This window comes from Gadus morhua, chromosome 10 (genome assembly GCF_902167405.1).
Source record: "Gadus morhua chromosome 10, gadMor3.0, whole genome shotgun sequence".
NCBI classification, from domain to species: domain Eukaryota; kingdom Metazoa; phylum Chordata; class Actinopteri; order Gadiformes; family Gadidae; genus Gadus; species Gadus morhua.
Window position 1 is genome coordinate 8,802,235 of NC_044057.1, and position 15,613 is coordinate 8,817,847.

At 42.8% G+C, this 15,613-nt stretch overlaps 1 protein-coding gene across 4 annotated transcripts; it reads right to left on the reverse strand.

Moving 5' to 3' along the window:
• Positions 1 to 148: 148 nt before the first annotated feature.
• Positions 149 to 15,239, reverse strand: stx3b (syntaxin 3b). Of its 4 annotated transcripts, none has more exons than XM_030367483.1 (11): positions 14,835 to 15,239; positions 9,406 to 9,480; positions 9,135 to 9,234; positions 8,584 to 8,658; positions 8,281 to 8,351; positions 7,512 to 7,620; positions 7,356 to 7,429; positions 7,064 to 7,198; positions 5,763 to 5,873; positions 863 to 942; positions 149 to 758 (listed from the first exon to the last, which is right to left on the reverse strand). In XM_030367483.1, exons 1-10 carry the CDS (start codon positions 14,862 to 14,864, stop codon positions 865 to 867), a joined length of 858 nt encoding a protein of 285 aa, XP_030223343.1. In that variant the 5' UTR covers positions 14,865 to 15,239; the 3' UTR covers positions 149 to 758; positions 863 to 864. The 4 variants fall into 4 exon arrangements, with proteins under 4 accessions (XP_030223343.1, XP_030223342.1, XP_030223339.1 ...); XM_030367479.1 differs by lacking the exons at positions 149 to 758; positions 863 to 942; positions 5,763 to 5,873 and adding exons at positions 1,389 to 2,680; positions 4,538 to 4,643; positions 6,151 to 6,261 and having other exon boundaries at positions 14,835 to 15,234; XM_030367482.1 differs by having other exon boundaries at positions 149 to 942.
• Between the last annotated feature and the right edge of the window lie 374 nt (positions 15,240 to 15,613).

Consider the following 15,613-nt stretch of genomic DNA (forward strand, 5'->3'; position numbering starts at 1 on the left):
TCGAGACATGGCTTAGCGCTTCAGAACTGAAAGAATGTTTTCATTGTATTGCCTGTCAGTATTACTAGGTGTATCTCCACCTCAATGCATAAACATGAATAATGTCAGTTGAGCGGCCACAAAGCAAATCTCATAAGCAACACACAACTCAGAGAACAGATTTTATTTATTAACTATCTCAACAATTTCTTTACATGAAAGACCGTCTCTTAAACTACGTCAGCATCACATGACACACAGAAAGTTCGTAAAAACAATTTTCACAACGTTAACAGATGTTAAAAGTTATAGACATAATGGCACGGGGCACATAAATGTATCTGACTGGGCAATCGAAAATCAAGTTATGTCTCATTTATGCAGTGAGGTGAGGCGCTTTAGTTCATTTACATCAACTATATTTAAAAATATTAACTTTATAAACATAACAACGCAAAAACCTTTGGAGACAACCAGAACGGCAAAAGTTAATACGTAATGACAAGACGTCTCGCCAGGCGGCGCCTGAAGTCCAGAATAATGAGGTTGGGTTAACGCCCGCTATTCAAATATGAACATAAAACAAAAACACTGAAATCAAGACATTTATCATCTAAAACATATTTTCCAAAACTTCATACCGAAAATGTAATATAATTCGAAGTGGAGGGTGTGGGAATTAGGGATTGGATTTGGTCATTCAAATTCATAATAAATAATAATTCCAGAGGAAGACAGGGACTTATGTTATGCAAGTTCTCTCTGGAAGAAACATTTTCCTGTAAAGAAAGCAAAGCAGAAGAAAAGGTAAATGGTTCATGCAGTAATCAGTCAATGTGAATCAACAATGTTATTCTTAATGTATTTGACCCATTTCCTCTACCTTTACGAGAAGAAACTATACAGGTAGGAGAAGCCAACGATTCCAATGATAGCACAGCACAATGTGATCATCATCTTCTTCTGCAGCATGAATAGAGATCGCATTAGAAATAAGAAAAGCGTGAGCATTTGGGGTCGGTTGTACCTCTGTTGATCGGCAGGTTTGTGGTATATGACAGGCTTTAGTGATGAGCCAGAAGGGGAACAGAGGATCGGAGAGGAACAACGTGTGGGTCTGTGTGTGTGCGTGTCTGTGCGTGTGCGAGTGCGCGTGTGTGTCTACGTGTGGTAGCATGAACATAGAATAATTAAAAGGGACTTACCTTCACTTTGAGAGAACAAGAGGCACATAAGTGTAGGCTGCTAAACAATAAAACCAAGTGCGCTCAAGCTTCCCAGAAAATAAATGTAATCCAAAACACCGGACAAAGAAGTATGCCATGCTTAGAAAGTGTCTTAACGTCGCTCGCAAGGCATGCTCGAACAGAGAAAAATAACTAACTCAGAAAGACACATTGATCCATACGTACATTGATTAAAAAAAGTAAAATATTTAATTTCTTCATCAAAAATATTTGGCATCATATAACTTAAGAGTACAATTAAACAGTTAAAGCACATAGCTACTTTTTGGCCTCCCTTATAAATTATACAGAACTAATAAAGTAATAAGCATGGATGTGGAAGTCTGCTTGTCAATAGGGTATTATTGGTAATTGCGAGTGGAAAATCATTTGGACTTATGAATTTAAAGTACAGTATGGCTGATTTATTAAATATAAGCAGGATAGCATTGGCTTTGGTGATTCCTGTGAAGCAGAGTAATGTTAAAATAACCTCAAATGGAATTGGTTATCACCACACCATGCTCAAAGTCTGATGACCGTGATGTCAGACATTGAGCAAACTTCTGAAAAGCCATTATTATAATGAATCTTATTTGATGCACCGACTCATTCAATCGGGATTGCATGAATAAGACTAGTACAGAATAAGAGAGGCTTCTCCACTCATATGGGAGATGTATCAGTAGAATGTGTGTATAATGAGGTACTCAACAAAAAAGATGCAATTGATAATTAACACGATTTAACCATTAATGACAGATGATCAGAAAGTGCTGAAATGTTTCTTCCCTCCATGGGAAATAAAATGCTCAATGCAGGAGACGATAGATAGCTTCACATCAGAGGACATGTGGAGGATTATAAGGCACCGTGTTGTGGCAGTGTCGTGTTGAAATATTAGGGAACCGAGGAATAACGTTACAGGAACCGCCCCGCGTCTGGTCACCCAAAGCCACTTTTGAAACTGAGGGACATAAATGAAATGATTCGTTTTTTCTTCCAACATGTATACAAACATTTCATGTGTATGTGCTTGAAAGTCGTGGCACTGAACCCTTATGTGCAGTCAAAGGTCTGTGTGCTCTCAGCTCCCCGACCCAGGGGGGCCAATGTCCCCCCACAGACCATCAGGACTGAATGCACCCTATTAGTCCAGTTAGTTTCAGCAATCAAACTCTTTTCCATACATTACTGGTTCCATCCGGTCTAGGTACAGTCCAGTGGTCAGAGACAGAACAACACACTGTATGTGTCCTATGCTAATATTAAGGGTCTTTGGGCTAACGAATGTGATCCATCTGTAATAGATGGGCTCTCTTTCCACCAGCTGATGGGGGGCCGGGGGGGAGGGGTGATGATGATGATACTGAGGAAGAGGAGGAGGGTTTGTGTTCCTATAGAGTCTGAGAGAGGATGATGGCGAGGATGACCACAGCGATCAAAGCACAGACCACAGTGATGATGATGGTCTTCTGTAGACAGAGACACAGAGATGGAGAGGAGAGGAGGGTTAATGATCAAGTACATTTATAGAACAATCAAAGATTGAAACTCCAAACAGGGAAAGCAACTAACACATGATTGGCAGTTTTCCACTGGTGTAAACACACGTTACCCCTCACCGATAGTTGGCCTGTTGGACTTATGGCAGAGCACCAGTGTTCCTGCTGCCAGGTAAGCGTTCCTAACTTCCTATATAGGAACGCTATATAGGAAGGCGTATATACATGCTATTTAAAAGGCTCCTCCCACCGGTTACTTTGAATACACAGAAGAGGATATCTTCTATCTTCTGCATTGATCTTCATCCAGAGTTCATCAAACCGTAGTTGCATAACTCTGGTTTTATACTGCAACACTTGCATACATAAACGGCACAACCCGTTAGTTAAGGTCCACCTGTGTTGACTCAGATATGATAAAACAGTGATCATGGCTAAGGTCGAATAGTCCAAAAAATGACATCCTATGCCTTCTCCTTGACCCCAATGGGAAAGACGGGGATAAGAAAGGAAGCACCTTTTCTTAGCATTAGGGGAATTCTACAAGCACTTATCCTGGCTGCCACTTATGCGTCATTGTTCTTAGTTAGGAGCCTTCCCAAGCAATGAAGACTATTCGGCAGGAGCCAGTTCTATTGCTAATAGGGCCCGACCGATATTGATTTTTGAGTGCCGATGCCGATGCCGATTATTTTCAGAGAAAAATTACGATTACATCGGCCGATTAAAAAAATAAAAAAATTATAAAAAAAAAAAGCATATAAAATGTAGTTTTTGATACCTTAAATATACTTTAAACACTTTTGACGAATATGTGAATTGAATGCAGAACCTTTGAGTGTTTTAGAATACATTTACAGTCAAAAATTAGTGTAATGTAAAATGTAAAATAAATAACTAACTCCCAATGTGCTGCGCTCGTGAGCAGTGACTAACACGTGCGTGCTGAGCAGTATGGTCTCACCGTTAGAGTCTACAGTATAACAAATTAACATGGCCTGGGACCTAAAGAAAACAGGCACAACATGCTCAAACAACGCGTCTTGTGTACATTGGTGAGGTGAGCGCGCAGCTGCCTGAGCGAGCGTGCTTTCATGTTGTACGGTAAAATTCAATCTCCTCTTTTTTACTCCCGCTAAAGTTGTTAGTTAGCAAGGCGAGTAGGAGCGCAATCTGCAGGATACTAAGCGCAATAACATTAAAAAAAAAAGAAAAATCGGTTGTAATCTGCGTCTTTTTGGCCGATGCCGATTATTTTCAAAAAGGCTATAATCGGCCGATTAAATCGGCAGGCCGATGAATCGGTCGGGCCCTAATTGCTAATGCTGCTTTCTTATTAAATTAATTCCTGATGTCATGGTAAATTAAGCGTGTGCTTGATGTAGTGCAAGTCACATCCAAGCGCACCAATTTGAGCCAATGATGAATTGCAATGTTCTGCATTTGTGTTGCTGTTCTGCAAGGTTTCAGTGCGTCACGGTTCAGAACCATTTACCAAACACCCGACCAAATAAAGAAGTACTTCCTACAACAAACTGTTGCTTGTTTCTCTAAATTCAGGTTGGCCAGGATTCATTAAATAAGAGTTGTGCGTGTGAGTGGGGATTGGGGAAGCAACACACCCAAAAAAAACAAAGTACAACACAAACAAAACACACCCGACATAAGCCAACAGGACAGTGCGAGCAAACATTCCCAACAAATGTAAATATACCACGTCCCCACGGCGACACCCACATTGAGAGAATGCAACCCCTTCATCCAGAGCTGGTGGACAGACCCACATCTACTGCAGTATGGCGGAGGCCAATCAGGCCAGGTACTCACCCTCATTCTCTCCTCCTCAACATCACTTCAGTCCTACTGACAACCCCACAATGAGCGCAATAATGGCCAGCAGTATCAGCACTATCACCACTATGATCACCGTTTTCTGTTGGGAACAACATCAAGGTTTCTCATGAGTCTGTGATCACACAGACACATCACACTGTGAGGCCTCTTTGGATTCATCAACGTCATTAATGCGGTTCATTATCCCTCGACAATAATAGAATATCAGGGTTTTAAGACAAGTAAAATGTCTTCTGCAAAATAGAACTGGAAGTCCAAAAGTTAATTTTATATTACAATACCATAGAAGCTCAATGTAACGATGTCATGCCTTAAGTGTGGCAAGGTGAAGCCAGTGTACATGTCCACATCAACACATTCCTTTGTTGCACCCACCACAACATATAAGCAGACAAAGAACCAAATACAGGCGCAAAATGCTTTTTGCACCTATAAACCGACATAGCAATTATACATGAATAATCAAGATAAAACCTGGAGGGAAAAACTGGTTAAAGAAGCTTGAGCACAAGAATATTGTGAAACTGTCAAAAGACAGGAAGAACGAAGCATATGTGCATGTGATTGTGTGTGTCAGAGGAGGGTTTTTGAGGAATGATTTTACAAGGTTCCACAAGGTAAAGGAATCATCAGACGCAGGGATCATGGTCACATTTCAGGTAAGTGTGGAAGAGGGAGGTAATGATGGCTTGAGGTTTGGGTGGAGTTGGATCTTCGTGTCATCGGCCTGGTTTCCCAAAAGTATTCCCGTTGATATAAGAGGAATGCTCACCCTGCACACTGCTGTACTGCAGTGCAAGCGGCCGTGGTCTCTTACTACATCAATGGGTTGGCCAATCGGGGACTCCCAGGCCAGAGAGATGATGTCATGGATCTGCCTTGTGCCTACAGTTCCTCAATGGAGTTAGTAATGGTGTTTAGGATCTTCTAGCGATGGGCAACCGCTCTGTCCATGTGTTGGCATTGGAAAAAGTGTGGCTCCACAGATTACAAATTAGGATTGGAATTACCGTGCAACATGTTTCATTAAACTGATGAAATGGATAATGGTTTCCCGTGCTGTCCTGCTCACTAATACACCCTCGTGCAGAAGTGCCTACACTGATTATCCTCAGTCCCCGCTGGGGTCAGCATTACAGGGGGCTTTGGGAAACCGGACCGGTGGTCTTGTCCAATCACATGGCGCGCCTCAACTCACACGGCGCGCCTCCTGCTGGAATTTAGCCGCCTTCTTGGTGTCTGCCACCGCCCGCTCCACGAAGCCCACCGATTGGTCCATGTTGTTCTCAATCCTGTCAATCATTCCACCCTGACAGAGGGGTGTATGTGTATTCATGTGTGTGTATGGGTTCGACAACAATGTAAAAAGCAGAAAGAGATAGAGAAATGTAGAGGTCAATATACTTGCGCGTGTGTGAGGTCTGAGGGCGTGTGAACGGCATGACATAAGGAGAGGGAGTCAGGTGTTAAGTGCTTAGAAAAGTATAAGCAGCCATAGGGGAATAAGGAAAGAGGCAAAGGGCCTTCACCGGAGTCCGAGCAAGAGCAGCTGACCTCATGAAGTGTAAAGGAAGAAAGCAAAGTACCTTCCGGGCCTTGGTCTGGTACCTTACAGCCTTTTTGGTCTCAGTTTTGGCCACCTCTATGTGGTCCACCGACTTGGACACATTCAACTCGATGTTTTCAACAATGTCTCCCTAAAGAAAATAAGAGACATATGAAGAATTAAAGGCAAAGTGGTAAGAGGCAAAATAAGATGGTTAAAGTTGGTGAGTTCTCAACACTTTACAGATGGACCTAATGAGATGAACAGCTGAATGGTGTGGTGCTCACAACACATAACCTCAAAGAGACTTTCACATTGACTTTAGCAATACGCTTTGGGGATTAGTGAAAAAAGACTGGACACAATATGTACATTATCAAGAGATAAGATCACATCATAATAACACAACAAGACCACATAGCGGGGAGATGGAGAATCCTTACCTCGATATGAGAATTGCCTCAGGGAAGCATGAAGCAATCAGTAAGAAATAGATGTTTACATAGCCTTTCAGAGAATAGTACACGCTGCTTTATATAAAACACGGCATTTTGACTTATAATAGAAACAATGAAATACATCTTTGGACTTCTCTGGATGTATTCAGCGAGTACTTTACAAATTCATTAGAAACCAACCTGGACATGGGATAAAAACTAAAGACTGATACTGTAGTCTGACTGCTGAGCAGGGTTTCATTGTTAAGCAGATATAGCTGAGCATATATTGCTAATATTATTCCTAATATAAAATGTATGCATTATATATGAATAAACTATGTGAAACCCGGGTGAAGTGTGAGGTTTTGCAGAATATAGATAGAAAGGGATTGGTTAGATCTAAAGGCCTCCGCTCCTTAGAGGGGAAGCATGGGGATTGATTTGAGTCCAGGCCCAGCAATAGGTACCAGGCCCAGGCAGAGCCGCCGCTTGGGGAGGGACCAGTGAGCGTACCTGGCTCTCGACCAACATGGCGATGTCCACAAACATGTCGTGCAGCTCCTTGATGCTGCTCTCCAGCCGGACGATGTCCTTGTGTCGGGCTTCGATCTCGTTCAGGGCCTGCTTGGAGATGCCCGAGTCCACGATCTGCAGAGTTGAGCAGCTTTAGAACACTAGTTTTATTATGAAAGATCTAGCTTTTAATGATCCAAAATACATTCCATGCAATGAAAAGAAAATGATGAATATTTAATATTACAAACGCCCTCAAATCCCCGTGACGTGCATGACAGCGGGAGCTCACCCCTGCGGTGAACACGGCCGCGTTGCCGCTCTCCAGCATCTCCTCCAGCTCCTCGTCCGTGGTGGCTTTGCCAGCTGAAAGGTTAAAAGGTTATGAGCGATGAGCATTAAGAACCCTCCAGAAGGTGATTAGTGTGGGAGTTGGTGTGAGCCTCACTGATCTCCAGCTGCCTCTGGATGCGGCCTTTGCTCCGCTCCCTGAAGTCCACCTGCGCCTCGTTGTACTTGGTCATCACCTCCACAAACTTCCTGGAGAGCACAGCATGCTGGGAGGACGCCATGAGGGATTGAGGGGGGGACCAAATTAATGACTCAGACTGGATAACTATTGCTTGATACAAAATTATTCTACTTTCGATGCTCCATAAAGTCGGCCCTATGGTCAACCACTTTGCACGGCCACTAGATCAAGTTTATTATCATCATCCATTTTTCAAAATGACGCAACTTTAGTACACAAAAGGCAAAATGATCACGTTGTGTGGTGCTGTGCTGTGGGTTGTGCAGCTCATTGACCTGTGATTTGTGTTGTTGCGTGTTCATTGAGGTGTGTACCTGTGATTAGTGTTACTGTTGTGTGTTCACTGAGGTGTTTACCTGTGATTTGTGTTGTTGCTGTTGTGTGTTCAATGTGGAGGTGTATACCTGTGATTTGCATTGTTTATGTTGTGTGTTCATTGAGGAGTGTGTACCTGTGATTTGCGTTGCATATGTTGTGTGTTCATTGAGGAGTGTGTACCTGTGATTAGTGTTGTTGCTGTTGTGTTTTCATTGAGGTGTGTACCTGTAATTTGTGTCGTTGATGTTGTGTGTTCATTGAGGTGTGTACCTGTGATTTGTGTTGATGTTGTGCAGGTCATTGAGGAGGTGTGCACCTATGATTTGCATTGATGTTGTGCGTTGTGTGTACATGAGGAGTTGTGTACCTGTGATTTGCGTATCCTCATGTCGGCGGAGACCCTCTCCTGCTCATCTGCCTCCAGGTTCCTCTCGATGGCTGAAGGATAAACACGAGTCTCATTTCATACAGTGTTGGATAGCTAGTGTCGCGCGGAATGTTGTATTGTTCGAATGCATGATGTGTTATTTTTAGTACTGTCTTCCCTGTGTGTGTGTGTGTGTGTGTGTGTGTGTGTGTGTGTGTGTGTGTGTGTGTGTGTGTGTGTGTGTGTGTGTGTGTGTGTGTGTGTGTGTGTGTGTGTGTGTGTGTGTGTGTGTGTGTGTCTCACTCTTGAGCTTGTTTCTGGCGTTGTTGGCCATCTTCTTGATGTCGTTGGTGATGGCCTCCAGCTCATCCTGTGTTTCTGTGTTTGCATGGACAAAACGTAGTTATCTCTAGCTTCAAAGTCCATCACAGATCCTAGCTATACATGAGATCACTAGCCTTTCTAGCAGATGCTTTGTTGTTATGTTCAGTTTGATAGAAAAATAAATGTTTCGCATTTTAACAGCCTGAAATGGATAATGAATCGAACAGCTGGTGGTAAATAGGGGCTCTCTAAAATACCTCCTATGAAATACAAAACAACATCAAAACCTTTGAAGGATTGGGACGAACATTGTTTAGCAATGACAGAGCCAGAATGTTCACCAGCCTCCTGAACCCTCAGCTAATTCTGCCTTCAACCATTGGAACTGGTATGACGGCGTCGCCATGAAGGAGTAAAAACAACCGTTGGTGGAAACAGATACTGGCCCTTCTCTAAAGCCAGTAAAAGATGATAGATCAGCCCTTGTTCTGCCAGGAGAAGGAGCTGGGTGAGGGGGCAGGCGTTCGTACTCTGGTCAGACGTAGGTGCCGACAGGATGACCGAGTACAGCTTCCTGACCTCGGCCACGTGGTCATCGATCTTATCAATACTGTTCCTGATGTCCTCGATCTGCGCAGCCAAACACACACAACCAGAGACACGTGAAAACTCTAGCACACAAGTCAGGCTAATAAACACACACACACACACACACACACACACACACACACACACACACACACACACACACACACACACACACACACACACACACACACACACACACACACACACACACACCTGACAAAAGAAGTCATCCATGAAGGCTGCGTTGTCCATGGAGATCTCCACCTCATCGTCATCTTGGTCGCACGTCTTCAGGGAAACAAAGGAAGGGATTTTAAATATAGGTATATGGGAAAGAAGAGGCCCAGAGTATAGCAGCAGGCTGCTCCAGGTATCTCCCAGGTGGAGCCCTGAGCAAGAAGAGTATAGGGATTGTCAGTTTGCTTAACCAGTGCATGAAGTTTAAAGGAAAGTATAAAATAAGAAGGACAGAATAATCTTCAGTCCAACGTGGGCATTCAATTATACTGGAGGTCCAGTTGAATCACAACACAAGATATAACTCGCTGCCAAAAAGAAAAACTTCTCAATTGAAATATCAACTCCAACATATTCACTAGCAAATAGCGCACCACACAACCTAAAAAAAGCAGCATGCGTGGCACTTTTCTTCTCCTCTTTATGAAATGATCACAAAAGGCCCAGGTATCAAAGGCGGTAACACAAGCAGCCTTCACTCCCCCCCTTTGTATCAGCTGATCAATAAAGGCCCAGGTGACGGTAACACAAGCAACCTTCTCTCCCCCCTGTGTATCAGCTGATCATAAAGGCCAAGGTATCAACGAGGTAACACAAGCAGCCATCTCTCCCCCCCTGTGTAGCAGCTGATCAATTAAGGGTCTTAATTGATCAGCTGATACACAGGGGGGGAGAGATGGCTGCTTGGGTTAACTTCAACTGGGCCTTAATTTAAGGTCCAGTTGAAGTTAACACAAGCAGCCTCCTCTCCCCCCTATGTATCAGCTGATCAATAAAGGCCCAGTTGACATTAACAAAAGCAGCCTTCTCTCCCCACCTGTATCAGCTGATCAATAAAGGCCCAGGTGACGGTAACACAAGCAGCCTTCTCCCCACCCCCCTATCAGTGGGCGGAGCATTGCAGCTGCCTCTTTCTCGTGGTCACAGGACCCCCTCGGATAAACACGCTCGCTGCAGCAGTGACAGAGAATGATGCCACAGCGAAGGGAAAGCCCTGCTACAGCCGACTGGGAAGGAAGCCCAACTGTTTAACCAAGATCAATAACAGGACACAAACTCATGATATGGCGCCACCGTCGAGTGAGAAATGGTAAATAAGGAAAATGAGATAAATAATAATGAAGGAGGCTGGAAATACTGTAGCAGAGAGTGGTTGTCAATAGTATTCAACACTTTCCTTAATTGCTTGTCCTGACCAGAGTCAAGGTGTTAACAATAGTTCATTCTTCTGCCACCTTCTGACCCAATATGAGCTGGCAGGGTCTGCACTGAGGAGGTGGAGCTCTGCATGTCGACAAGACGAGGACCTCTCGCCTGCTGGAGTTAAGTAAATACCAGCATGTACCGCCTCAACCCGATATTGTTTTAAGATATGCCCCCAATGGCTCCTATCGATCTGTATTATAAATCATACTTACAAATGCAAAGATAAAGGGAACAAACTTCCGCCAAAATACAACGTGTCGTAGCTAGTATTGCTGAGCCGGCGGACCATAGTCAATCCGGCTGCATTTGTCATTGCTCCTATGTTAAAATACACATGTACAAACAGGCCTATATCACAATCATATAACAGAGGTCCCTATTCAGAAAGGCTGGGATTTCCAACCTTTTACACACTCCCTTTTCATACATTTGAATTGCAAACATGGCCCAGATTAAAGTTCCAGCCAGCATGTGTGGGACGATTTAACAGCGTTGTGAATTTACATTAATTAACATTGAGAATGCCTCGTCACAACAAGCCATTTCTACCTGAATAACTCCCAGGTTGTAAAGTGGCCGTTCTCGACACACTCTACCACACACGTTCTGCTACACCGAGATAAGACAATGCAGCCATTTCCTTCCCATTCAGCGAAAATGAAACAGTCCAAAAAAAACAAAGAAAGAGTTGCTTTCACCACGAAGAGCAAACCGCATTCATGTGAATGCTGACAGCGGCTATCAGCAAATGGAGTCAACTTTAATAAGTTAGCTCAACAGTGGCCTCGTAAACCTCAATGCAATTTGAATATGTAGGTCAACTCTCACTGTTGGATTGAACGAAAGGAAGCTCAAACTGATGCAGCAGGGTGAATCTGCTTGTAGTTTTATAAACTCAACAGTGGCATGTTTGTAGTTTCCATCGTTAAATACTGAGAGTCTTGTAGGTACAAATAACTTCTTTATGTAGAAAGGCCTAACTAGGGACAGGTTGGACATCTGGTATGAAAGAAGACAGCTGTTTACCGGTTTCAAATACGTACAATAAAATAAGGTCAAGGCAGACACTTTTCTCAGTATACTGACCCAACAAAGGGGTTTATTAGATATTGACAACTGGTTACAGTATCTTGATTTACTTATTTGAGGTTTGTATACATCGAAAAACCCTTAATGGGAAATTCCACCACCATTCGATATTGCATTCCACATATTTGTAGCCATTTATTTGTAAATGTACAACGACATAGTAGGCAAGAGTTTAACCCGAGGTTTCTTCAAATTATACAATGGAGGAACCAGTTTAAATCTGTTTGGGTCAAGGAGTCGATTGGTAGCCCAGTCAGAACCATGTTGTAAAGCCATCACTCTCGTATTACTGATGATCATAAAGGTGGCCCCCTAGGCTGGACATGATTTGGGAAGGGTTTCTATGGAGGCTTGGCCTCTTTTTGTTACGTGGATTGTTGAGAGCATTTTAGAGCATTGTTATGATGCAGTGTAAAGTTCAGCATTACATCTTTGTGACGATTGAACAGCCATAATTATATTGTCCCAACTCGTAATGGGCATGCAGACTTTCGAAAAAGGCTGACCAATCGAAAATGAACACAAAAATGAACAAAATTAACACAATGTTCACGGAACGCTGAAGGCCTCAAATGTCTTAAGATTGGGAGGTTTTGGTTTAATGTAATCATATGTTCAATGAGTTTGAGAGGCGTTGTAGAGAGGTGGCTCAGTGACTTCCAGGTACCATTTACATACAACATTGTTTGTTAGCGCCATATTTACTAAATATACTGGGAGGTTATATGTCCTCCCTGGATATTACGGCTTTGAACACTGATAGCCACTTCAGAGACTTAATCATTATGACTTTTAATAAATATAAAATGGACACAGCAGTAATAAAGGTTCAATAATACAAAATGTATCAGTTATTAATACATTGATTGTTTTACATTTAACTTGATATCTTTGCTCTTTCTGTATTAGTTTAATTCGTATTCAGTGTATTTTCATATTGACCTTTACCAGGATTGGGGTCAGGATTTATCTCAATGTTGTTTTTAAAGGTTATTGTATCATTGTTAAAATGAATACATTTAACCAGTTATGTGTATTATTCATGTTGCTAAATGGGTCTTTAAAATGTAAAATTATATTTTGTATTAGAAAGATTTATACAATTATTATATTATACAAAAGGACAGAATCTGGTTAAAATTTGTTGCTTGTCATAATGCTGTGTTTGAAATAAAAAATACAGAAATAAATAAATGATGTGCTCAAACTCGAAGATGGTTTAATCATATAAACCTCTGCTAAGAACAAGATACAAAAATGGATATCCTGGATTTATATTTTGGTTTTGTGATCAACTAAATAGAGTAAAACTAGATCAGAATACGTTTTTTATGCATCTTTGCCAACTGTCTATATAGGATGCATCACACAACATTAAAACAGAATCAATCGATCCTCAATAATTAAAATGCAGTGTGCGACCACACTAAACTGCACTGAAGCTTTACAATAAGTTACATAATCTGGTCCCAGCGCATCTCACGTGCAGACTTCCTATTGGATGAATTGTGTAGTGGCTTAACACAATTTAAATCCCCATGTTGCAGAGCAGCTCCAGACCAGAAATAGATCAAAGGTTAAGACAGGGACCGGTCCACAGCCACGAGAACAGGTGGACGCGGACGTGGATCTGAGCGGAGACACTGATCATGACCTCTGACCCTTCCCGCATCACAAAGGGGACCAGTAATAGCAACAATCGATGGAAGAGCATTCCAGTGCTATTAAAGGTCGGGGTGTCCAATAGTGTCCAGTAGGCAGACAGACGCAGGGACAGATGGAGGCTGCTGGGGCGGACAGACCCAGGGACAGATGGAGGCTGCTTGGACAGACGGAGCAGCAGGAGGAACGCCCTCACCACGGCCATGGGAATGACTGATGCATTATGGGATACACTTCTCCCTCCTCTCCTGTTTCCTGCTGTACCTCTGTACATTTGAAGTTTAAAAATCACACACAAGATGATCCGATGTTGACTTTAAATACATATTATCGTAAACTGTACGTTAATGTGTTTCAGTAAAGCTATTGGTGGAAAATACATACGTTTATTTTTAAAATATGTAAAATTGACATGAAATACCATCAAGGTAAAACATTATATGTTTTGTTAGTGTTAACGTTATTGTTAATTTCCCAAGTCATCATTAGCGTTATTTCACATTAGACAATGGAAGCAATATTCTGTATGTGGGCTTGAAATGAACATTAGCCTTGGGTTGCTTATTGGAGCAGTCGATTTAAGACAAGGAGAGTACTGAAGTACAGAGTAACTCCAGACTAAAAAGAGTTAGTCTATCTAGTTTCCTGCTCCTCTTTCCCACAACCCTCCCATTCTGAAGACAGGTGTGTCGCTGGTGAAAGGTAACACAGAAAAGTCCAACAAGGAACTTTCTTTATAGCATTTGCCTGAAACTGTGGCCTAACAGCCAATATATTTAATTCAGCCATATAAATGATACGAACTATGTGTGATACATCACATGTGCCTGAAGACACACAAACGTCTACGACTTGAACGCAGCAAATATTTGGTCACCAGTCACAGTGTCTATGGTAACACACTGAGGCCTAACCCAGACTTTAGGCAGAGCTTATTGTAGTTAGAGAGGTCTATCCCTGCTCGATAGTAGACAGCAGTGTTGAGAACGAAGTACATCAGGTGGAGTGACAGGTGACTGAGACTATAAGTGAGGCCTTACGTCACCGTATTGAATTCATGACAACGTGTCGAGAATATGTTAACTTAAAATAAATAATCAGGAAAAGTGTTACACTTGACGATCGTTAGAAGGAAGACAAATTAATAGACGAGAGAGATAAAGGATCATGCGAAACAGCTTACAACTCAGCAATGTATCAAAATCCTATGAGCGAAAACAAACTAAACCGATTCTGAACGATCCTATGAGTTTATGGCCGGTTTGGAACCATCGACCCCGACGTGATCGCCACAGAATTAAATGTATACAGACGTAGGCTAAAGGTTTGAATGATCTGACATTTACTACCAAGAGTTAAAAGATGAGCCCGGCTCTGTTTTGTGATTAGATAAAGGAACTCTCAGTAGAGGAAGTGTAGAGACGTGAGGAAGTCTCAGGTGAGCTCACCGCTTTGAGCTGCTCCAGGCGGTCCTTCATCGTGTCGGGTCTGGAGCTCTGGAGAGAGGCACTGAATAAAGACGGTAAAGCAGACTCCTTCAGCCGATCAGTTCTCTCCAGGGGGTTCCCACCGCCAGGGAAAACTTGACTTTTCAAAAGTCTAGTCCCGGGTGTCTCTGAAGAGGACGGTATCCGCTAGAAGAGATGTTCTGTGAATTCTCCATACAACATGGCTGCTGAGGTTAAAGCGTGTGGTTTCCGCTAAATCTCATCGCCCGAAGGATTAAAACAGCAGTTGTGTCCAGCAGCATAATCTCTCTCCCTCTTTCTCACTGCTCGCCCAAAGTAATCATTCTAAAACGCACTTTATATTTGACGCATGCGTGCGGAGGACCTCTTTGGCTCTTGCATGAGGCCCCTCCCTGGGCAGCAGGAGGATGTGAACCTGCTCAAAGGTCCCTGGGCAGGAGGATGTGAACCTGCTTATAGGTACCTTGGCAGGAGGATGTGAACCTGCTCAAACGTCCCTGGGCAGGAGGATGTGAACCTGCTCAAAGGTCCCTGGGCCGTAGGATTTGAACCTGCTCTAAGGTAGCGTTACGATAGGATTATTGATAGGGGTAACGATATATGTCCTGAAGGTGTTGGGCAAATATAGAGATCGAAAGGGCACGAATGGAGATATCGATCGACTGTTTACTTTAGACCCGCGCGCGCACGCCCGTAGATTTTGGGAGAGCCCCACTACGTCACTTTTTTCCCATTCTGCTCGCGGAGGTTTCATACGA

What these genes read in the sequence shown, in the direction of transcription:
- stx3b (XM_030367479.1), bottom strand. Translation starts at nt 14,864, where the DNA reads ATGAAGGACCGCCTGGAGCAGCTCAAAGCG. An exon ending in GCCTGGAGCAGCTCAAAGCG is followed by an intron (nt 9,481 to 14,834) that starts GTGAGCTCACCT and finishes GTTTCCCTGAAG; the next exon opens with ACGTGCGACCAAGATGACGA. An exon ending in CCATGTTGGTCGAGAGCCAG is followed by an intron (nt 6,262 to 7,063) that starts GTACGCTCACTG and finishes TATTTTCTTTAG; the next exon opens with GGAGACATTGTTGAAAACAT.